This window comes from Passer domesticus, chromosome 5 (assembly GCF_036417665.1).
Source record: "Passer domesticus isolate bPasDom1 chromosome 5, bPasDom1.hap1, whole genome shotgun sequence".
NCBI classification, from domain to species: Eukaryota; Metazoa; Chordata; class Aves; order Passeriformes; family Passeridae; genus Passer; species Passer domesticus.
The window spans coordinates 72,260,143-72,283,408 of record NC_087478.1 but is presented as its reverse complement, the minus strand read 5'-3'; the positions used below and the strand labels follow the sequence as shown (position 1 = coordinate 72,283,408).

The following is a 23,266-nucleotide window of genomic DNA, read 5'->3' as shown; positions in this document are numbered from 1 at the left end:
TGGGTTTGGGGTTTTTAAGACTTTAACATAATATCAGGAATGATGGTGTTTGCAGGTAGGTGAGGGCTGGAGACACTGCCTCCCGTGCCAAGATGTCCAGGGGGGTCTGGAATTACTGAGAATGCTGGATAAAGGGGATGAAATGCTTTGAGAGCAGATATGAGGGGAGATAAAAGACAGCCGAGGGGGGGAGCGGCTATAGGCTCAAGGGGAGCAGAAAATCGATGGGAGAGCGAAAATTTTTAGACGTCCTGAGTTCCCACTGCTGAGAGGGGTGCTGCAGGGGAAGGTTGTATGCTCAACCCCTTGGAAAAAATCTGGTCCTCTCGCCATCAGATTTTTCCATGCAGCCTACGGAGCAGCGGTCTCCCAAGCGGGGTGTGCACACAGCAGTTCATGGGAGTGCTGGAACGAAGTGTTTTTCTCCCAGCAGCCAGCAGCGAACCTCCGGGCACGGCACCTGAGGGCAGCGGCTGCCGGCGGGCACCGGGCCCTGACGCGGCGGAGGGACCCGCCGGCCGCCAGAGGGCGCCCGCACCTTCCCGCCGCTCGGCTCGGCCGGGCTCGGCTCGGCTGGGCTCGGCTCGGCTGGGCTCGGCTGGGCTCGGCTGGGCTCGGCTCGGCCGGGCTCGGCTCGGGTGAGCGGGTGTGAGGCACACACTGTCAGTACAAAGAAGCGAAGGTGTTAAAACCTGACTTGTTCCTTAGCTGTAATTAAGGGGCGCTGGAAAGTTGGTCTTGGCCAACATCCGTGTGGCACACAGTAGTTTGGTGCTGGATGACACTTCTGAGAGCTGAGCACGGTGGAAATAGTCAAGGACATAGGGGTGAAAGAAAGCTAAATTGAGATCAGGACACCTTAATAAGTAAAGAAGAAAACCCGAAGTGATGCAAGGTCACTCACCACCTCCCACCAGCAAGGCAAATCTCAGCCAGTTCCTGGGCAACTTCCTTGGAATCTCCCCCTTCTCTCCAGTTTTTATTGCTGAATGCGATGTTGTGTGGTGTGGAATATCTTTTGGTCAGCTGGGGTCAGCTGTCCCATCCCAGCCTCTTGCCCACCCCCAGCCTTCTTGCTGAGTGTGCAGAGGGAAAAAGAGGGAAGGCCTTGACCCAGGACAAGCAATGTCCAGTAATAGCTAAAAGAGTTCCATCTTAGCACTGTTTGGGACACAAATCCAAAACATGGGACTATATGGGCTGCTGTGAAGAAAAACAACTCCATCCCAGCCAAACGCTGTAGAGCAGGGCAACATTGTGAAAGACATGATAATCCAGGGGCCTTGAAACAGAGCTAGCAAAAGAATTCAGAGAACATACAATCACAAAAAAAAAAAAAATGCACTCACAGATTTCAGTAAAAAAAAATAGTTTATACTAGAGGGAAAGCAAAAGTGAACAGAATATTCATTCAACACTCAAGTGAGGATATCACTGGTGCTTTTCTCTGGAAGGAGTCAAACACATACCTTTGATCACAGGACTTACTTTGCAGCATTGTGTCTGCACAGAGGAATATAATACCTTAGCTGGATATCAAATATTAAAAGTTCTGACACATCTAGTGCTGGAATCATTGATTGTGATGTTCACTGCAAAATGATGGAACTGCCTGAATGGAAAGTCTGGATGGCAAAAGGTCACAGGGTTCCATTCATCCATTTCAGTGGATCCTTCCTTTGAATTGGAATGGGAGTCCCTGCCTTCTTAAACCCACTGCTCCTAAGATGCTTTTGGCTACAGTAAGATGAAGAATATAACTTCTGATGAAGGTGAGGAGCTCTTTGGACTGTTGGGGTTTTTTCCACAACTTTTCCCCATTCCCCAGTATATTTCACCTCATCTACAAAGGCAGCATCCTGATTTCAGCCCCATGAGAAAAAAAAAACCCAAAAACCAAAACCAAAACAAAAAACAAAAAAAAAAAAAAAAAAAAAAAAAAAAAAACAAAAAAACCAACAAAACAAAAAACTGAGTGGAGAAGTGTGTCTGCTTTGGATTTGTCTCATTAGCACTTTCAAAATTTTCAAAGGAGACCAGGCTTTCACCAAGAAATGCTCTAAGGTTTTGAGCAATGTGAAAACACCTGAGCAGACAATGATCTGCTTTGCAGAAAAAGTGTAACTTATATGCAGTCTCTGAGAAGCAAACTGCTCTGTTTCCACCTTATGTTGAATGAAAATTTGGGGAAAATTTTTCAGAACCATATATGACTTTATTTTACCCCAAGTGAAATTTACAGAGAATGGATCTGGGGTTTAAAAGAGATTTTTAATAAGGTACATGTCTCCTTGCCCTCTAACTATATGCAGACAGTGTCACAGGTCAATGCACACACTTACTATAAAGCTCAATTTTCTGTGGCTTCCTTCTCTCTCACTTTTCTTCTTCCTTCTTTTATTTATTTTCTCCCATCATAGTGATTTTTCTCTTTGTGATAAGCAGAGTTATCAATGGTCTGAGCTGGCCTGTGCTGAGCTCTCTGTAATTGAGCCATCTCTCTCCTCGCCCAGGGCACTGTATTTACTCTCTGAACTGTGAAGCAGTTGCTCTTTAGTTTATTATGGCCTTTGTCTCCATTTATTAATAGGTTTTCTCTGCAAATGGCACTTGAAGTGCTTTGCTGAATACACTAACCTCATCTGAGACCAACTCTGCTGCATGTACCCTCTGTACAGTGCAATGTGTGTTTCTCCTGTGCTTCTTGTGGTCTGAAATATGCTCTTTATACAGGCCTATATGACAGGTTACCCAGGCAGGACAGCTGCATGATCTTGAGTCTGTTTCCTTGTGAATAAGCACTGATTTCTTTCAGGACTCGTGGGGAAAATCTGTTTTAATCCTCTGGTGAGTCCTGAAATTAGAGAATCTAGCTTGGTGGAAAGGAGCCCCACCAGCAGCTCTGAAGCTGTGTGCTGCATGAAAGAGGCCTGGTGACTGCAAAGAAACCCTGTAACTCCTCTGGAAATGCAAATGCTGCTGCTGTTCTGCAGGACAGAACCATGCTGAGCATCCCAAAAAGGAAGAGGAGTGCAAGTATCTTTTACAGCTCCAGGGAAATGCAAGCATAAACTCTGATCTGATGCTAATGAAAGGACTCCAGCAGACTTTGGAATAGGCCTATAGGTAAGGAGAAATGATATGTGAACCTCACTTCTGCTAACAACCAAAAGGATTATAACAACTAAAAGGATTCTGATGACGACCAAAATACTATGCCATCATCAATCATGGCACTACTGTTAAACCTTTTGGACAAAGATTAGGAGAAGTGTAAGCAGGGGCAGGAGAACTTCCCAGCTCCACCTTGCTCACTCATCCCTCTTTTCTGTGGCATAGTGGTCCCTCTTGTGACCAGGGCTGTCTCTGTGGATCAGACCAACACACTGTGGAGGTGCAAAGGTGGTACTGTGGGCTTGCAGATCTCCACAGCTCTCTCTCCTGCCCCCTGCCCTGGCATAACCCAAAGTTTGACACATGCAATAGCTCTGCAGTATTCTCTAACGCAGAGGAAAAAGCCTCAACCCCTTCCCCTAAGCCTCTCCAGGAGTGAAAGAGAACCTGCTACTTGGTGAAGGAGAGCAGGGTAGGGACAGTCAGAGAAAGGTGGGGTCAAGGCACATGAAAGACACAGAAGAGAGGAAAAAGACTGGTGATATTTTGCCCCAGAGGATGAGTCCAGTAGTTGGAGGCTGGCTAGACCTAGTTCCTGGGAAAGTAAAGGAAAGCTTGTATGGATCAGTCAAGAAAGAACTAAGAGAAAGAATACAAATAATCTCACTGACAGAGTTTATGGGACCTATAAGCAAACTTTCAAACAAACCTGATTTTTGTGCTTTGATGAGGCTATACATTTGGCTGACAAAGGAAACTGCATAGTGATAATGTATATGAAACTGCTGGGTACATGAGTCAGCAATACACTCACTGCATTTTCAGCCTAAAAATGACATCAGTACAGCTTGTGTGAACAGCAGCAAGAGGAGGCCGAATGACACACCTCAGAATAGCCAGTGAGAAGTCCAGGAAAGGCTCATCCAGATTAGAGTGATGCTGGAAGCTGTTTAATCCATTAATGTAACAATTTATTATCTAGATGCACATGAAATCACTTGCTAACAGCAGGGGCTGGCAATGAGTAGCAGAACAGAAGACAGTGATGCAGACAGTCACACAGAGTGATCAAGCATGGTCTGCCAGCAAGGGGCTACCAGTGGAAAGCTGGGAGATGTGAGTGGGAGTAGACAGGGAAGTTTTAGCATAGTGGGTGGTGTTGATGAGTCTGAAACATTCAAGATCTGAGAGGAGATTTAGTGAAATGAGCAGGTTTTGATCCAGAGTGCATAAAGGGTCTGTCTTGGATCCAGAGGCAAGCTCCAGGACACAAGAACTCCATGATCAGGACCCTCTCTGACTCCCTCTCAAGCTTCCTAAGTAGTAGAGAGTCTTTTCCTCCCCAGTACACCTGCAGACAGGGATGTGAAGAGGACACTGTACCTGCATCCCAAGATGTCCTATAGTGCAAATGGGAGCTGAATAGTTGCAAGCTCATGTGGACAGAAAAAGAGAGCATCTCCAGGTTCTGCCTCCTGCTGCCATTTGCTTGATTAATGTGCTCAGGTCTGCCATAGGGGAAGATTGTGCTGTGTCTGTGAGGAGTAGGATCACTCTCTTTTTGCAAACTGATACCCTTTTCCCTGCGTTCAGCCTGGCAGGGGCAGGCAGCAGCAGGAGAGCGGTTGCCTGGGAAATATGCAGCACAACCCAGTGGGAGAAACAGCAGAGTCAAGTGACAGTAAACCTTTCTCAGGTTTACCTGTTTGTTGAGGGGTTTTTTTGGGTTTTGTTTTGTTTGCTTTCTTTCTTTTGTTGTTATGGAACTGCTTTTCTTGTATGAGATTAATGAGCTCTCCCACTTGTGTACTGCTGCCTAGGGGAGGAAGCACAGGCTTGTGAGGCAGCTGGCATGCTAAGTCATGTCATGTCCCTGCCAGCCATGGATGGTTTTTTCCCTCCACACAGTCCCTTCCAGGGTAGCTGAATACAGCTCTCACCATGTGAATAGAGAAGCCAGCACTGCCTGCTTTGCACTGCACTGACCCAACACACTTGGGGGCTCACAGCACTGACCCAGCAGCTGATCCAGAGAGCTCAAGAATATCTTTTTTTTTTACAGAAAAGATGTTTATTCAGCCAAAGGAAATCAGAAGACGAAACATGAGATAAAACAAAGAGAGAGCATTTGTACATAAGTCTTACCAGAAAACACGTTTGTTTCAGCAGTTTCCACAGAGCATAAACACACCTGTTCAAGGTCAAGTGCCAAACCCAACTCTCTCTTAAAGACTGGCATCTTCTGACTCATGTCAACACTGCTGTTCATCCATTCCCTTTGTCTAGCTGTGCTTTTCAGCAGTTCAATGTCTCTTTATTCTCCCTGGACTCAGGAGAAATTAACACTCGCCTGCCTGAAGGTATGTGGGAAGATATTCCTCAATATACTACTCTTAACAGCACTGTATTTGATATAACAGTACTGATATTTGAAACTGTATTGGTACATTGTTGTTGTTTTCTTCCTATTTGCTTTGCTAACATTCTTCTGTACAGCCTGACAGAAAAAAGCCAAAAAGAAAACTGAGATATTGTTGACATTCATAAAAATAACTTGTCTTCTCCATCTTTTTTTTTCACACAGAGATCTTACTACTTCTTTTACAACCACCCCAAATCATTGGCAAGTGACTTCAGCAGAAAAATATTTCAGGGATTTTAGTATGATGCATCTTTCTGGGCTACATTGTTTAAGTGCAATGCCTTAAACAAATAGACACAAATGACCAAAAAGTCCAGATTTCCCAGGCTTGTAGGGAGGAATGGCCCAGTTCTGTCCTGAGGCATAAGCTGGTAGAGGTCCCAGAAGAGGCACAATGGCTCTGGTGCCAGATCTACTGGACATGTGCTTGGTGTTTCCATGGTGGTGATTATATGAGAGCACCCTCTGTGTATACATGCATGGTTTGGCCATCCTCAGAATCTTCCTGTTATGGCTCATACATACACAGAATAAAAAAACCCCTCAGCAAGCTCCAAAAATGAGTGACTAGAAGAGGAAGGGCTGAAGCATCTCTCCCTCACCATAAACAGCAATTGTTTTATTAATGTGGTCTACCTTGTTTCTCTCTCCCTAGAAGTATACTCTGAGGAATGTTTCACTTTCTACGTATCTGACTTTTCTTTGGTCATCTGATATTTCAAAGGTTTGCAAGGTAAGTCTGCTTGCCTTTAAGTGAGATAATGTTAGGCTACTCATAAAAGTATGACAATTACCCTAAATTGTGAATTATCAAAGGCAGCCCTCATCCACATAAGCTTTTTGTGGCTTTTCTTTCCCTTCCTTCGGTTGCTGTGGTCATCCTCCCTCTTGGGCACACTGAGGAGTGGAATACACTGATATAATTCCACTGAATTTGAGTGGAATACCTCAAATTACAAATTACATTGGTGAGTCACCCTTCTGTCCTTCACACAGTCACCCTGATCAGAGTTGTATTTAAAGTCATAAAATCAGTGCAACTGTCAGAAGCTATGAACTATCCAGATGGAACACTTTAGACCTTAGGGGACCACGCAGATCTGTAACTTGCCTGAAGGTACCCGAGTTTAACCTCCTGAGACTTCAAAATTTTCTCTCTGCCTGTGACTTCATCTAATTTATTCTCTAGTTGATGCAGAGTTTTTGCCTTCTATCTTCCTCCTACACAGTTTCCCATCTTTTGCATCCTCCTTTTTTTTCCTCATTATTTCTTTTGCTCTTCAGCTGCATGTTATAATAAAGTATGCCTTTTCCCCCAAAGCATTTCTGCATGAGGTTGTAGTGAAGCTAAGGCTGTGGTGAAAGAAAAGACACCACAAATGTATCAAGTGGTAATTTAAATTACACTGCTGAGTAATTTAAAAAATAATATGTTTTATGTTAGTCAAACAATAGAGCATTTGATAAGCTATCTGCAGCTGAGAGGATCATTTTCACAGGGCTGTCCACCTGCAGCACAAAATTCAAGGACAGGAGGTAAACTTCAGACTGAACTCCCAGCCAAGGATCCTCAACAGCCTTTCCTTTTCTTTCTTTGTGGTGGAGGTCAGGATGCAAGAGCTGGAGACCAGAACATTTGACAAGATTCTTTTTATTGTAGCAAGAAACAGCAAAATGGGAAGGAGGCATAAGGATGGCGAGGGATGGAAAAGATTGATAATTGTTTCCTTGGCAACTGAAACTGTGGAGCCTCATGCAGGAATCCCTGAGAAAAATCCTAGATGATCATAATGGTCTCTTCTGCCTTCAGACTCTGTTCCAGGCTGAGTTTACACATCCCAGTGTGGTGCTGCATAAAGGGATCGAGTTAGTGCTAAATGGAAACCAGAATCTGCATGGTTGTAAGAAATCCTTGCAAAGAAGAGAAGCACTGTTGTCTCCCTTTCATAAAATGGGGAACGTTTTATATTGCAAAAGATGAAAAGATTGAATAACTTGGCAGGGATTATTAAAATGTCTTTTCAACAAAGAGGACAGCGACATACAAGTCTCTGCTGTCTCTCACATCACTGCAATGAGAACATAAACCCCCTTAACTGAGACTGCACTGTCCAAGGAATTAACAGAAGGGCTAAGGGAGCAGGAAGCAGGTGAAGTGGCTGCTGTTTAATAAGTGCTGTTTGCCCATCGTGGAGTTCAATGCTACACAGGGCAGCACAAAAGGGTCCCAGTCCTGCAGTGCTCGGCAGCAGCAGCAGTGAATCTTCATTAGTGAGTTTAAATGTAAGAACTGGGGCATATATATGAATATTAATGAAAGAAAGATTGACTAACTTCATGCTATTAAAAGATTTCTAGTCTCAGAGAGTAGGTGGAGTCTTTTGAAAAATGTATAATTAAATACAATATGTGATACACACAAAGCTCTAAGAATGTGGATTTTGATCTCTTCCAATTTGCTGTTTATATAGTGCTTTGGAAGTGGATAATGGAAAGATGTCTTCATTTGAACATGTTTCTTTTTTCTCCTCTATATCCTTTATGCAGGTGTTTGTTATGCAGAATTTCATGGCCATGCATTGTGGAGAGCCACCTGGCAGCGGGCAGCGAGTATTGATTTCTGCTCCAAAAATAGGGCATCAAATGCTTGTATATTTATAGATGTATGGGTGCTTTATATACATATATATATACACACACACACACACATATATATGTATATATATATGAATGGGTATTGCAAAGGTATGAAAGACAGAAAAATGTTAAACCAGAATAGTAATTAATTACCTTGCCTGTTTCAGTGCAGATTTTTGTGCTAGCAATGCACATAGCAAATAAATGCTAGAAAGCTATTATACAGTTCCATGCCTGTGAAAGGCATTCCTGAGGAGAGGCTGGTGTATTACTACACATTCACTAGAAACCAGAGATTCAGGGCAGCAGAATTTCCAGACAGTCATGTGAGAATGAAGTGCTGCAGCATCAAGGCAGCCAGGCAGGCCACTTATTTCTGTCTGTTCAAAATGTTAAATAATTGCCAAGGCCTGCATTGCTATCAGTTACTTCTTAGAGAGGCTTAATGAGAGGAAACCAGCTTTGTGAGTGATTCCCGGTGCAAGCGAGTGGAGATGTTACACGTGTCATGCTCTGCAAGGAACGAGCAATTGTGGCAGCTCTAACAAAGCAGACAGAGAAAACGAAAGGATCCTGAGAGAGCCAGTATATATTTTTTTATTCTTTGACATCTATGATGGGGATGGCTGGCATATAGCACAAAATGAAATTTGTTTTCCCCAAGACATAATTTCACAAATAACATACTGTGTAAGTAAAATGCCCGAGTGGCCATGTTTGCAGGTTCAGTGACAAGGGACTAGTGCAGAGCATGCCAGCCAAAATAAGATGGGAGAGTCATGCCTTACTATCTGAAGGATTCCTTAAAGATAATCAATAACAAGGGTATGTACGTGTGTTTATCAGAGTGCATGATTATATAAGTAGTATATAAAAGGTGAAATGCAAAGGTAAAACCAGTGTGTTTGTTCTTTATTGCTCTCCTGCTTAAAAACTTGCTGTTCTTTTTCCTTCCCTTTTTTCTGATTATTTTTCCCTCTTTAATGACTAAAATATGATGTCTCCAATTCCTCTTCTTTGATAAAGGTCATTTGGAGACCTGAATAATGATATCAGATAAATGTGTGGCTTTTTTAAGGAACAGAAATTTCACTGCCTGGAGAGGCAGCTGTTCCTTTAGGGCAAATAAAGATGGAAGATATTTAAGGCAGCAAAAATGAAAAAGGAATTTAATTTTACTATTTTAATGTTGGCTATCCAAAATATGGCATCAGAGTTGAGATTAATTTCATGTAACATTATCAATGTACAAAAAAAGCCCAGGTTATGGAAGCCTTCCTCTACAGACAAATGAGAGAGCCAGGCAAGGCCAGAGGGTGAAGTCTGCCCTATCTCATAATGAAATGAATATTATTTATTTCAATTCACAACAAAGGAATGGAGTTTAGAGACTGAGTTTCAAAGAAATGTATGTAGGTAACTTCAGTTAAAAATTATCTATTACATCTGTCCTTGTTGAATCAAACAAGGCTTGTTCCCTCCAAATTCGATGTAAGAATGATTTCCTCCTACCCAATAGGTCTGTAATCAACCAAAACCACAGTAAAATAGCACAAATAAGGAAATGCAGGATAGGTATTTCAGAGGAACAGGAAGAGTGGGATGTACTAGAACAGAGCCAAACCTTGCAAAGCTTCAAGGAAGTACACTCCACAGTATGACGCTATCCACATTTTTCAAGGTGCATGTTTTCTTTCCAGAAAGGCAGGTCAGTTGACTAGGTTAATTCATTAACTTGATTTGGGGAACATAGCACATTGTCCCTGGCTCTTACAAGTTTCAGCTTCTTTGGTATTTTTCTTTAAGTCCTAGTTCCTGGAGTCATATTATTTAATAAATCCTAGATTTTGCTTAAAAAGAAAAAAAAGAGCTCACTTTTTTTTTCATAGATTGTGGACTAAACTCACAGATAAAAAACTGTAAAGGCCCCAGAAAGGCAAAAGTACTAAACCAAGCATCTATGAACCCTTAGGCAGCCTCAGGATGTCTTAATACTCAGACCTGAACACCAAGTTCGCACTAATGGAGTGTTAACATCATCCATTGCTTGCCTTTCAAAGCTGTGTTAGCTATGTTATATACATAAGGAAAAGAAAGATGTAATTCTCTGTATGGCCTTCCTCTTTTCTTCCCCTTCCCCTGTATATTCATAAAGCCACACTTTGCCCCACATGTGCAGCTCAAGAGACATTTAGAGGTACAATTATGGTGCAAACACAAGTGGCTCACTCCCACAAAAACAAAACAAACCACTCTAGCAAAAGTATATGTATTGCAAGGCTGTCATGTTAAAATCAGATTTCATTCAAGTGCTTTTGGTTGCAGACAATGAAAACAGCCTGTATGGCAGAAGACCACTGAAAATAACTTCTAAAGAAAGGTTACATTTTTACAATAGCAGCATTTCATCTGATGTGCACAGACCTTGGTTCATAATTGAAAGTGAGACAGCCAAGGGAGTAGGAATTAGGAATTAGGTTATGGGAATTCAACTGAACAATGTTTTGCATTCAGATAATTGTACAAAATTGGGCTATTAGTGTAAGCTTTGTAAATTGCAATAAACATAAAACAAAGTAAAATATTCTCTGTGTATACATTCAACTAATATGCTGAAAGAGAACCCCAGCTGACTTCAGACAGAGCACAGAGAACTTCCATTAACTCTTCAGAGCTGTGTCCAAATATTTTTCTGTTTCACAGGTTCCTCAAATGGACCTTCAAAAGGGAAACTCTTTTTATCAAACAGTAAGTAAATAAACATAATGTAGTAGTGAACTTGTGGTTTTCACTGGCAAGAACACTACTAATATGTCCTTTATCTGACCTTAATTTAACATTGCATAAAATATTGCTGAAAAGAACTGGAGGAGGAAAGAGTTTCGTCTCAAATTGCAGCTGCTTGCTCCAGTAGCTCTCCTAACAAAACTTTGGCAGCAGCTGCAGCTTGTACCTTTTTAACTTCTTCTGTGGCACAGGATTATTTTGTCCTCCTTTGTCTTAACTTCTTGGTCTTTCCTTTTTGTGCTACTTTTTCCCTTGGGACTCAGCCTCAGTGTTTAGAAGGAGCATGTACAGAGGCCAGTTTTGGAGGCAGCTTTGACAACACAGCTCCACTCCAGTAAAGTCATCACAGCAGAAAATACTGGCCCACCACTGACTCAGACTAATTATTCTAATGCTTTAACCTCAGTCTGGGTGATGCCTGCTGCCATGGCACCTGAGAAGGAAGACTGCACTTAGTCATGCATTTATCTTTATGGAAGACTTGGCTGCTCAGGAGCATGTGCCAGCCACGCTGTCTCACTGCACTGCTGAGGCAAATGCCCATGTCACTGATGTCTCTGTGTGCTTCAGAGGCAATTTCACATTTGCCTATGTCTTCTCTCCCATTTCTGAAGGAAGAAAAATCATTTTAATGACTTCTGTGATGAACATAGGATATGGTAATAGAAAATAGCCAATTAATGCATCTGTGTCAGTAATTAAATCTTGTTCACAGGGTTTTTCAACTTAAAGTCTGTATCAGAGTACAGAAGAAAACACCAGATCAGCATCCTGTAATGAATATTAAACGTAAAAGACAGTTGAGCTGTGAATAAGAGGTACCTTAGTAACACCAGAGCTTTCAGCTCATTTCTGTCTCTGAATTTAGCAGCAGAGTAAGCCTTTCATGGCATCTAATGTTTTTCCCTGGATTCTGCTCTGTGCCCAGTCTATGTGAGCCTTGAAATTCCAAAGGAAGAGGGGATTATTGCTGTTCTTGGAGGGTGATTTCCATGCTGGTTTATCCCACTGCCAGGAAGTTTACCCGGAGGTTCTGACTCAGGTCTGGCTTTTTTGGATTAAATTATTTCTCTTTCAAACATTGTCTTTACCAAACTCTTCTTTTTCTCGACGATTAAGGCTTTTTAAGTGCTTTATGCCTCTCTATTATGCCTGCCTGTCACAAGTCTGTACAATGGTCTTTTAAAGTTTACTTAGGGCACAGCTGCACTGTGACATACCATGGTGCAAATATCCCTGAGGCAAAGCTGAATGAGCCGGCTCCAAAACTGGGATTTGTACTCTGGCTGTTTAATAGAGAGAGGAAGAGACAAGGACCACCTTTTCTGGTTCACTTTGCTCTGTGTCTGTTGAATTGGATACAAAGGGGTCGTGGTTTGCAGGCAGGGTTTGCAAGCTCTACTTTTGGAGGAGAAAAAAAGTAATGAACGTAACAAGGAGTTGCACATCACCCCAACTGCAGTGTTCAATGCTAACCAAGGGTGTTCAGTGGGGGACAATGCTGTCGAAGCAAATAATGTGAAACATGGTTTAGGAATCACAGAATTTGGGTCTCAAGTATAGTAACACAAAGTAAGTTTATTGCTTAACAAAGATTTGGATGGTGACATTTCACTGAAAGGTGGGAAAGCAACGTGGGGAGGAAAGGTCTTTAGGGTGATATAAAGGTAGGGAAACTGTTGCAAGATGAATGTGAACAAAGAAAAAAGAGTAGAGAACAGAAGTATAGGTATTGTGTGACAGCTATTGAATGGGAGGGAGCCTGGGGTTGGAACTTCTGGAGGGACCAGAAACCATCAACAGCAGGAAACCAAAGTAGATTTGAGGGAAGGGAAAAGGGCTGCTAAAGCATTTCTCTTAGGAAGATCAAGCTAGCAGCAACTGTCAGCAGGTGCAAAAGCTCACTAGAGGGGAATGTCATGAACAAGATTTTGAAAATGTGCTTTCCAGCTGTTCCTGCTAAAATCAGGCAAAAGCATCTACCAATTGCCTGATTTAGTTATTCTTACTTTCCAAAAGACACTGATCCTTGACGCAGGTAAAACTTATTGATCTGCCCTGTTCTTTATATAAATTAGGATAGCATTTGATTAATCTCTGGTATAAACTATACCTGGGCCAGATGGGAGAAAGCCTTATCGTTTATATGAAGTTCAAATGGCTTCTGGAATGGGATGGGAGATGTAACCTGAATTATAAAGTGATAACTAGAAACAGATGCAGGGGAAGATTTTGCAAAGTCTGGGTATTTTTGGATGTATTTATTGACATTGCATAAAGCAACAGGAAGGTTCATTTATTCTGTTTTGTGGGAGGAGCTTAATGGATATATGTGTAAGTGACCTTTTCAGTGAGCACTCTCTTCAAAATGGGATTACCAAGGTTATTTTATAGCAAATTCACCGTACTTGAAAATTACTCTTTTCTTAAGTTACGCAACTACAACAGAAAAGATCTGGCTTGCTCTTTTCAATGTGTGTGCCATTTCATAACACAGTAAAATAATCTAATTGCTGTTATGATCAGTGCTATAGCATTACTGTTATTACACTGTTATTTTAAACAGGGTAAGTTAGCTAAGAAGAGATGGAATTATTTGCAGATGCTCAGTGAATAAGAATGAAGGATAGTTTGATAGAGCAAAATATATCTGTGGTGCAATGATTTCTGAATATTATGTGTCTATGTGTTACAAAGTGATATATTAAGAACAAAATAGGATAGTTAAGGGTGAGGTTGGCTGAAGGTATGACGGAAAAGTGACCAACACTTCAGACATCTATCTGCACACCTCTGCTGGAGGAACACTAAGGCCATTATTGTGACGCATTTTCTCTGAAAGACTGAAGAGACATGAATTTGAGATAAAAGGCTTTGGCAGGTCGTGAAAGTGAGGGAGTCAGGGAGGGAGTCAGGGAGGGCAGTCAGAGGAGTAGTATGAAGCTGTATATCAGAGATGTGTTGCAAACCCAGTGCCAGAGGTCCAGGAACTTGATTAAGTAGACAGCCTGTGGTATTTGCAAGAAGATGATGAGTCTGTCAGAAAACAGAGATGTACTTGGGCAGTCTCTCTAATGTCTCAATGAAATTCATAGGGGAAAATGTGAAAGAAAGACATTTGTTAGACACCTACTTTTTAAAAATGCAAGGCTATTTCTTGGAGTTGCCTCTGTATCTTTGTGTATTTCTCCAGCTTAGAAGCTCGGGATTGAAAACAGAGCCCACATGCATCTCTTGCCTTTTTACTTTTAATATAGGGAGATTCTGGTATTTGCTACTGGTATTTGTATGAGTGTTTCTGGTGCCAGTTCCTAATATTGCTTCTTACACTGTTACAACATGAGACTGTACAGGAGAGTCTTGTTAAGCTACTGAAATACAAACATTGATACTCTTAGAAGGTTGTTTTTTTTTTTTTCCTTTCACTTTTTAACCTAGAAAAAATACTTTCTAGTACTTTCACTGGACTTTTCTAGAATGAAACCAAACTGTTTCAAAGTCATCTTTTTTCTCTTCTTGTGCCAGCAGTTGTTGCTACTGTACTTCCTAATCTAGTTAAAGGAGTAGGGCAGAGCAGAAGTAACCCAGAGCATAGGTTTGCATTAGGCAATGTGTGACAATTCAGAAATAGAGCATAAGAGCACAGTAAGACTGAGCTGTATTGTTCTTTAAATAGTTTGAGTCTTTTTTATGTCACTTACCATGTGACTTTCAATAGCACACAGCTTTGCAGAGAGTGAAAGAAAATATTAATTTTAAAAAAAAAGCATTCTCTACTCCTTAGACACAAGCATTGATAAGAAAACTAGATGTCTGAGAGCGTTGGAATAGTCCAACAAACTGTCTGAAGGTCTTCACAAAGCCAGGCTAGAACACTGCCCAGGTAGTTCAGTAAATTGGAAACATTCACAAAAGTCTATTTCTGCACAAATTTCAGCAGCAACAAAAGAGTGGGAGAAAAAAAAACCTGTTGTTTTTTTACACAAATGTTGTTCACAGAAGGAAAATATATCAGCAGTAGCTTTGGTCACTGAGTCCCAAACTAGAAATAACTGGAAGTTAAATTACTGGGCAGCTGTCTGGATCCATGGAAAATAATGTTGATGATTTCTGATTCACTTCAGTGTCTCTGAACCAGGGTTCTGATGCGCAATTTTGAGAATTGTGTTTCTGGATTTGGGTATTACATTTGCCACAAAAAGCAAGGTGATTGGAAAGTGCTTCCAGGTTGCCAAGAGGGTCTAATTTCGCACTTTTCTTTCCAGCAAAACCTAGGCAACAAGATGTGAGCACTTCCAAGAAGAGCCTTCTGAGGACGCTCTTGTTTCTATCACTGCAGTGTGGGTGCACATTTCCACAGCTGAGGATGCAGCTTCTGAATGTCCCTCTGTGTGTATTCACTTCTAAGGTTCCTATCTAAAATGTTGTGGGATTTTTTTTCCCTCCTTACGTCCTTCACAAAACAAACTCTCAGTTTCCAGGTGAAGCCTGTCATCATTAATCTAATCATACTTTGCACAGCCTTTGATTTTTTTGCATCCTCAGCCTTGACCCAGTGATAAATCAGAGTAGTGGAAAGCTCAGTAATGTCAAAAGCTTCCTGGTGAATGTGCAATGGGAAGTCATTCAGCAGTAAGTAAATAACCCTTGCAAGTCACACTGTTAGAAAAGATTGCTTCTACTCTTCCCTTGAGCAGGATGTCTCATATCTTGCTCCATATCACCATGGATCACAGCAGGATACCACAGAAAAGAATTTCTCACCTTCCAAGTCAGTTACTTCTTATGATAAATGCATTTGCAAGCTGCAGTGTAAAACTTAGTTAAAATTATAGCTGCTTTCACTTTTTGAGTTTGCAATGTTCCACTATTTCTGGTCTGTTTTAATGTCCTAACAAAATGTGACCTGATTTAAGATTTCTGTTTTAGTGGAATCTAAGTGTCCTATAGGTCTTTAGGGATTTTGTTGGGGGTTTTTTTGTTTGGTTTTTTTTTGTTGTTGTTGTTTTGTTTTGTTTGGTTTTTTTTAATATTGATATAATTAACTGTCATTCTTGACTTAAGATATTTGTTAGAACCATGTAAGGTGTTTTGGGTTTGGCTTTTTTGCTGTTCCAAAGGGAAAGGAAAAACACGGCCTCCATCACAAATCCCAGCATGTCATCTGAACAAGGGACATCTGTGTGAAGTTCTTGCTGGTTATTCTGTAGCGTCTTTTATCTCTAGCATCTGCAATAGGTGAAAAGGAGATGAGAGAGAGGGAGAGAAGGTAGTTGGTCTTAAATCAGTGGGAGTCAGCTACCACAAGATGCCAAGTTCATGTGCATGAATCCTGCCCTGGTTCATCAAGACAAATGACTGAAGTAAATGTCAATCAGGTCGACAGAAGTGACGTGGCTTCCCAGGACTGCAAAAAAATTAAAGAAACTAAACAACAGTACAAAAATCCTAAAGTTAATGTAATTACTAAGAGGAGTAGGACCTGAAACTGCAAATGCATTGCTCCAGTATGGCAAAGTATGACTGGACAGAGGATCATCTGAGATTTGAGAAATTCTTTCACACCTTCTGGGAAACAGCAGCCCAAAACAGAGGATGAACTGTAGCATAACAGGTAACTGCCTCACAGCTCCTCTTTCAGTGCTGGTTATTGTTTAACAACAGGACTTTAATTTGGAGGTGTCTGCTGGAATGTGTGAAATTGCAAGGGAATAGAGAATATGTAATGAAATGTGACAGTTCTTAAATTGCCCTAGGAAGCAGGAAAGTAACATAAATACCAGTTTGGTCTCAAAAGACACAGAAACTGGGGAACAAGAACCCAAATACAAGACAAAGAGATTATTTTCGTGAACTGAACTCTGGGAACTGGAGCAGGAAATCGTGTTAGGTGAGACAGTGAATGAGGTAGTGGTTGCAGAGTATTTCATTATGGATGACATCTTAGAAATGTGAGAGAACTCTCACACTTTATTCTGGAAAGTTACCTTTGGATCTTGGTGAAACAAATTATCTACAGGCAATCTGAAATGTACTAAAGGCAGCATTACGTGCTCTGTTACTAGAGGCACTGTTAGGACCACAGTGAAATGCCGTATCTGTAGGTGAAGGTGATAGGCAGGGTCTGAAATATGTTTTGTAATTAAGTATTTCAAGGGTCTTCACTGCCAAAACTCCCACAGAATCTGAAGGAGAGATGGATTCCTGTTCACTTAGTGAGGGCTAGCTTATTAAAAGAAAAAAGAAAACCACATTTTGCAAACAGAAAGAGTATGTGACTGCATGCTCCAATACCAAACATGCATGCACACAGCTGCTTACAATGAAGTCATATTGGAATGATGTGGGGTTTTTTAAGCTTTTGGTGGCTATTGTTTAGTCTGCACTGCAGATTTGCAGGGGAGGACAAGAGTAACTGAAAGAGATGGCAGCAATGAAGTACCTGACATGGCTTGTATCCACAAATGGTGGGTATGTAATTATAGCAAAAGGCTAGAGTGCTCTTTTGAGCTGAGCTGTTTTCAGGGACTGGCAAGTTGCAAAGAAAAAAATTATGTCCTAATGGGTTCTGGTTTTAGTAAATTAAAAGGAATATCGAAGCCATTATTCTGTCTATCAGCAATTTAATGCAACAGAAGTAATCGTCAAGCCTTGATTTTTTTATTTGCTCAGATAAAAGGGAAAAAAGGTGACATGATACAAGTTTTTCTGCATCCAGTTTTCTGTTATATATTTCATAAATTATGGGGCGGAGGGGGATTTGTCCTACTGTGGTCTTCTTTTTGTAATGTTTAACATCTTTGCATGAGATTTTATACCTTAGATGTTTAGATGTTTCAATTTAGATTGAAAATATATGCTGTAAACACCCATGAAATATTCTGTAAAATGTCTCTCCACTGTACAAATTGAAAGAAAATTATATCTTGCTGACTGAGAACAACTTTTAGAATGAAATTATAGGTCAGTATAGTACAGGAAAGTATTGTGCTAGAAGGCCTGAAATACTCATCATAGTTGATTGCCTTTGATAAAATGGCATCTGTGGACTTTTTGACCCTGAAAACGTCTAATGTAAAACCAGGGTTTTGGGGGTTTTTTTGAGATTTCCCACTCTCTTTACTTGTGGTGTCTATATTGAGCCACATCTTCAGCTGATGTAATTTCATCTTTGCTTATTTCCATTGCCAAGGTCTCACCATGCTTTATTTTCCTTTGCTGAGTGACTAATACTTCAGTGTGATGTTCATTATGTGAGGTACAGGTATATAGTTCTGCATGTCAGCAAAATGAATCCTTCTCTCCCTCCATCCATCACTGGGAGTGAGTTGCTTCTGTTGCAATGGATGTGTTCCTGATGAACTGATACCCTCGTTAATTGTGAGTGCAGCTGAAAAATATGTGAGCCCAGCTCTAATCTGTAGTGGGATCTTTTCCCAGCTGTCCCTGGTGGGTGTTCCTTAGTGGCTGTGTGCCCTGGCAGCCAAAAGGGCCATCCATGTCCTAGGATGGATCCAGCACAGCATCTCAGGCCAGTCAAGGGAGATGATTGCGCTGCTGCAACCTCACCTTGAGTTCTGTGTGCAGTTTTGGGCGCCACAATATAAAAAAAGAATCTAAAACTATTAGAAATCATCCGAAGTAGAGCCGGGAATGTGGTGAAAGGCTTGAGAGGAAACCATACAAGGAGCAGCTGAGGTTGCTTGGTCAGTTCAGCCTGGAGACCTCACAGCACTCTCCACCTGCCTCGTGGGGGGAAGCAGGGTGGCAGGCCCTGATTTCTCTCTGGTGACCAGCGACAGAACCTGAGGGAATGGCCTGAAGCTGTGTCAGGGAGATTTAGCCAGGATATTAGGAAAAGGTTTTCCCCCAGAAGGTGTTTATTCAGTGGAACAGGCTTCCCAGGGAAGTGGCCACAGCACCAAGCCTGACAGAACTGAAGTGTTTGGACAACACTCCCAAGCACTTGGTGTGACTCTTGGGGCTGCCCTGTGCAGGGCTCCCCTCCCAGCTCAGTATATTTCGTCAAAGAAGTGCTGCACACCCCTGCTCCTGAGGAGAGCAGGGCTCAGGACAAAGCCTGCGGTGAAAGGGTCCCCTTGTCCTTATGTCTGCAATCTCCTGGGCCAACTCTAATGCTGTGTGGATGTCCTGCCGCGCCCGTTGCTGTTCCAGCTCTCACACCTCCGCGCACCGCCTGAGGGAACACCCCAGGCACCACTCAGCCTGCCCTGAGGGCCCATGGACGGGACTACGGGCTTCCCAACCTCGCTGTGCCAGGGGAGCGCGCAGTCAGGCAGCAGCGGGTGCGGGAGCAGACAGCGGGAGGCACCGGCCATCGGCCATCCCGGGGCACTTCCAGCGCCTTCCCGGGCGGGAGGCGCCGGGCGGAGCCGCGGCCGTGCCGCCCCTCACGGCCCCGCCCCGCTCCCACCGCCCCGCCGGAGGGGCGGGCCGGGCGCGCCCCCGCGCAGACGCGGCCGCGGCCGGGAGCGCGCAGGTGGCGGGCGGGCCGGCTGTGCGCGCCGCCGCGCGCCGGGTTCCGCCGGGGGCAGCGCGTCGCCGGCGGGCGGGGAGCGAGCGGCCGCCGGGTCCGGGCTGCCGCCACCGCCGCCTTCTCACACGTGAAGGGCCGCAGCCGTCCCGCCGAGAAGCCCCGCTGTCCCGCGGTGCGGGGGCTTCCCCTCCGCCTGCCCTCCGGGCGCCGAGCCGCACCGCTCGCCCTCCCCCGCCGCTCTTGGGAGGCGCCGCGGCGCTGCCCCCGTGAGCGCTCCCCACGGGGTGGGCGTGGGGAAGGGTGGGTGCTGCGGCGGCCTCCCGTCCGCGGGCGTCCCAGCCCCGCCGGCGGTGGATGCGCCCGGGAGGAGCCGCCGAGCCCGCCCAGCCCTTCCAGCCCCCCGCGGGGGGGACGCGGGGACCGCCGCGATGACTTGACGCCGGGCCGGGCCGTGCCGTGCCATGGAGGGGATGACACGCTTCGCGGTGGCCGCGGCGCGGTGGCGGCCGGCGCTGCCCGCCCTGCTGCCGCTGCTGCTGGCCGTGCCGGCGCTGCGGGGCTCTCCCGCCGCAGGTAAGGGAACAAAGAGGGCCCGGGGGCAGGTGTGCGGGCCCGGGGGCCGTGCCGGGAGCGGCAGCGCCGGTAACAATGCGGCGGGGCCGGCGGGCGGGCGGGGGCCGGCGCGGCGCGGCCGGGGAGCCCCGCCAGAAAAGGCGCGCATTGTTCGCAGGCAGACCGAGAACGGTGCGGGGCCGCGGCAGCCGCCGGGCTCAGGGGCTGGGGCACGACCCGCGGCAGCGGAGGAGAGAAGCGGTGCGGGGACAAAGAGGGCAGCCGGCGTTTCGAGCTTGTAGGGTGTCCTGTGCCGGGCAGCGGTCACCGCGCGTTGTGGCCTCAGCGCCCGCGGCGGCTGGAGGTGCCCCGTGTCGGGCTGCGCTAGCACCTGCGGGGTGCATGCAGCGCAGCCTGGCTCTCCTTCGGCTTCCGAGCGAGGAGGCATTCGGAGCCTCCCGAAACGCCCAGTACGACTTTCCAAGCACCGCCGTGGCATGGCTTGTGCATGGAGAGAACGGCTCGGGCTCCAGAGGGTGGTGAATTCAGTAGGTGTTTTGGAAAAACCATGAATCAGTGACCTTTTTTTCTTTTTTCTCTCGTCTTTTCTCTTGTGGCTCTAGGTATCAAAATTAGTCTGTAGTTAAGCAGACAGTTTAATCACAAAGATGTCTCATTTGGTTCTGGTCCCATAGCACTTATTAGTTCATCTTTAAGACTTAAAAAAAATAGTAATAACTGTCATTTCATGGAAAGGTACAGTTTTACTGTAATTAGGTTTTCATTTTGGTAGATAAGAGGCATAAAGTAATACATTTTACACAACATCAGAAAGTTGTTGATAAGTGGCAAGAAGTGATAAGAGCCTGCAGTAACCTGTTTCATAAAGCGGACCAATTAGTGTTGACTCTTTTGTTCAAACACAGGAATTGTGGTGATTATTGTTGGGTGCTTAAGAGCCCTTCGTGTTATAAAACATGCTTATCTCTTTATAATAATCCTTTATACCACTTCAGAAAGTAGTTCGTGTTTTGGAGGTGACTAGTTAGCTTTCCAGGGAAGTTACGCTCTCCTCCAGCTCCCGTCCTAGCCTACCAGAGATGTTCCATTCCAGGCTACATGAAAATTGATATTTAATTGTAAACTTCAGCAATTTTTCTTAAATAGATCAGGATTTGCGTACAAATAGAAGGCAAAGCACTAGGTTTGTAAGTTGGAAATTTACTTGTGGTTTTTTGCCTCTGAGAATGGCTGGGTTTCTTCTGTATTTTCATAGTAAGTCAGTGAAGGCTCTTGTTTGTTTCTCTGATACATAGTAGCTTTTAATTAAGCATGGCTGTGAATTTCTGTAAACAGTTGTGTGATTCTTGTACATTCTTGTATAACTTAAAAACAGCAGTAGAAAAATTATGTAACTCAGCCAGTGTTTGAGCTGCTGGAAGAGAATACTTAGAGACAACAGATCTTGCCCAAAGCACTGCTTTCCTGCTCAGTCTAGGGCAGGAGCCTTTAAGCTGTTTTGATTTGAGAGTCCTCTATGTTTTCAATTTCCACTGGGCATGTGAATCATGTGCAGTGAACTTGGGGATACCAAGAGTAAACTTGCTCTTCAGAGGATGCTTTTTTATTGGCATCTCAGAAATGGTCCATTGGTTGCAGAGATTTAAAGTCTGTAGGTTGAAGAGAGCAAGGATATTTTGTTCCTTTTCATTGAGGTGAAATGCTTTATTTAAAAGCATGACAGAAGTCTGATTTCTTTTTCTGGGGCCCATAAGGTTTATAAAACATCCTCTTTATGAGAACCTTGTCTTCAGTGTTGAATGTTTTGATGGTGTAATGGGTGTTGTGAAACAGAAGAGCTGTATATTGACCAAATGCCCTAGGTTTGGGCAGCATTCACTTAACTGATCAACATATTTATAACTCTTGTAAATCTCTCTAGGGTGCAGTTCTTCTGCCTTTCAGTGCCATATGGTCTTGACCAGTCCAGGGACAGCAAGAGCAAACTCCTACAGCTCTGAGTTACACAGAAAGAGCATACAGTAAGAATGGAATGGCCCCTTATTGCAGTTGAAATAGCAAGGACAATACTTCAGAAAATTTAGTAGTTAAACAACTTGGGTTTTGGAATGCTTGGTCCAGCTCCCACAAAAGTCACATGTTGCTGAATCAGGGCTTCAGCTTCTCCAGTTAAGCAGATGCTGAACTCTTAGTATGTGGTTGGATGCCAGTGTGCTGAAGGTGGGTTTGCCTTTGAACACCTCAGCAAAGCAGGGCCTTGGCCAGGCTATTTGAATGTCTTGCTGCTCAGCACAGGCTGTGTTTTTACTTTTGTTTCATTGCACAATCTGCACAACTCCCGCACTGACAATCAGGAGGATTTATCTTGTCTCGCTGTGCTGTTTTCATGGGAGGGAGGAGAACTCTGTGTTGTGGACTCTGAAAAGACTGCAATGGGTCTCCTCAGAGACTCGGGGACCAAAGGCAAGTTGTGGAGGTCAAGCAAGGAATCAGATGTAGCTGTCTTATGGGACAGTTGCAGGATATTGTTTATTCAACTTAATTGCATTAGTCTGTTGCAAACACTTGAGTTGGCATCATATCTCTTGTGGCCAGTTGAGCTTGTCAAGCTTGCTTCCAGTTCATTTTCACAGAAGACCCATATGGTTGGAGGATTCTCTTTATGACTGCTTTCTATGCTGTGCTTGCTTTATTTATGTCAGCCTCGTGTCTACAAGCTACACTTGTAGTCCTGCCAGAGGAAATGTGTTTTTTTGTTTGCATGTTCTTTCAAGAAGTAAGAATGCTAAACAAGCTAGTGGACAGTGCAGCTTTTTGTTCAGTGATTTCTGTTTTGTGAGTGCTTTTTGTGAAGCAAGGTCTTAGACTTCTCAGGCGGGGCTGGGACTTGAAATACAGCATGACTTTAGCAAAGCAGGCTTTAACAGATTTGACCTACCTTGGGTGATAGATTTCAGGAACTGGGCACATTAAAGAGCAGTGACTCCTGCTGCAGTACAAATCTTTGTCTTGGGAAGCTGGTGATTGTGGTAAATGGCAGGTTCTGACATCCCAGTTCTTGCTTGTCAGTTCAGAATGTGTGTGCATGTGTGGGAGTTGCTTGGGAGAGAAATGAAGCAGAATAGACTTCTTAATAATACAGTCTCACTTCAGCTGTGGGAGACATGGCTTTCCTTCATTTGAAAGTAAATCTCATTGTGGCTGATGTCCTAAACTACCAGAGAGTCTCCAGCTCT

The 23,266-nt window shown here is 43.7% G+C and overlaps 1 protein-coding gene and 1 long non-coding RNA gene across 10 annotated transcripts in view; both read left to right on the top strand.

Annotated features, from left to right (window-relative positions):
• Window positions 1-638: 638 nt before the first annotated feature.
• Window positions 639-15,949, top strand: LOC135300943 (uncharacterized). Of its 2 annotated transcripts, XR_010362691.1 has the most exons (6): window positions 639-1,772; window positions 2,816-3,126; window positions 5,177-5,474; window positions 6,192-6,269; window positions 10,877-10,921; window positions 15,226-15,949. It is a non-coding gene; the product is annotated as an uncharacterized LOC135300943 (long non-coding RNA). The 2 variants fall into 2 exon arrangements; XR_010362692.1 differs by lacking the exon at window positions 2,816-3,126.
• A 3,495-nt stretch (window positions 15,950-19,444) lies between these two features.
• KIAA1549 (KIAA1549 ortholog) overlaps window positions 19,445-23,266 on the top strand; it is a 141,905-nt gene continuing 138,083 nt past the window's right edge. For 5 of the 8 annotated variants that reach the window (XM_064420981.1, XM_064420984.1, XM_064420982.1 and 2 more), the window contains exon 1: window positions 19,446-20,030. In XM_064420981.1, coding sequence (XP_064277051.1) covers window positions 19,919-20,030 — 112 coding nt within the window. In that variant the 5' untranslated portion in view covers window positions 19,446-19,918. Of the gene's footprint in view, window positions 20,031-23,266 lie in introns of all 8 variants that reach the window. The other 3 variants (XR_010362689.1, XR_010362688.1, XR_010362690.1) reach the window with 1 other exon arrangement.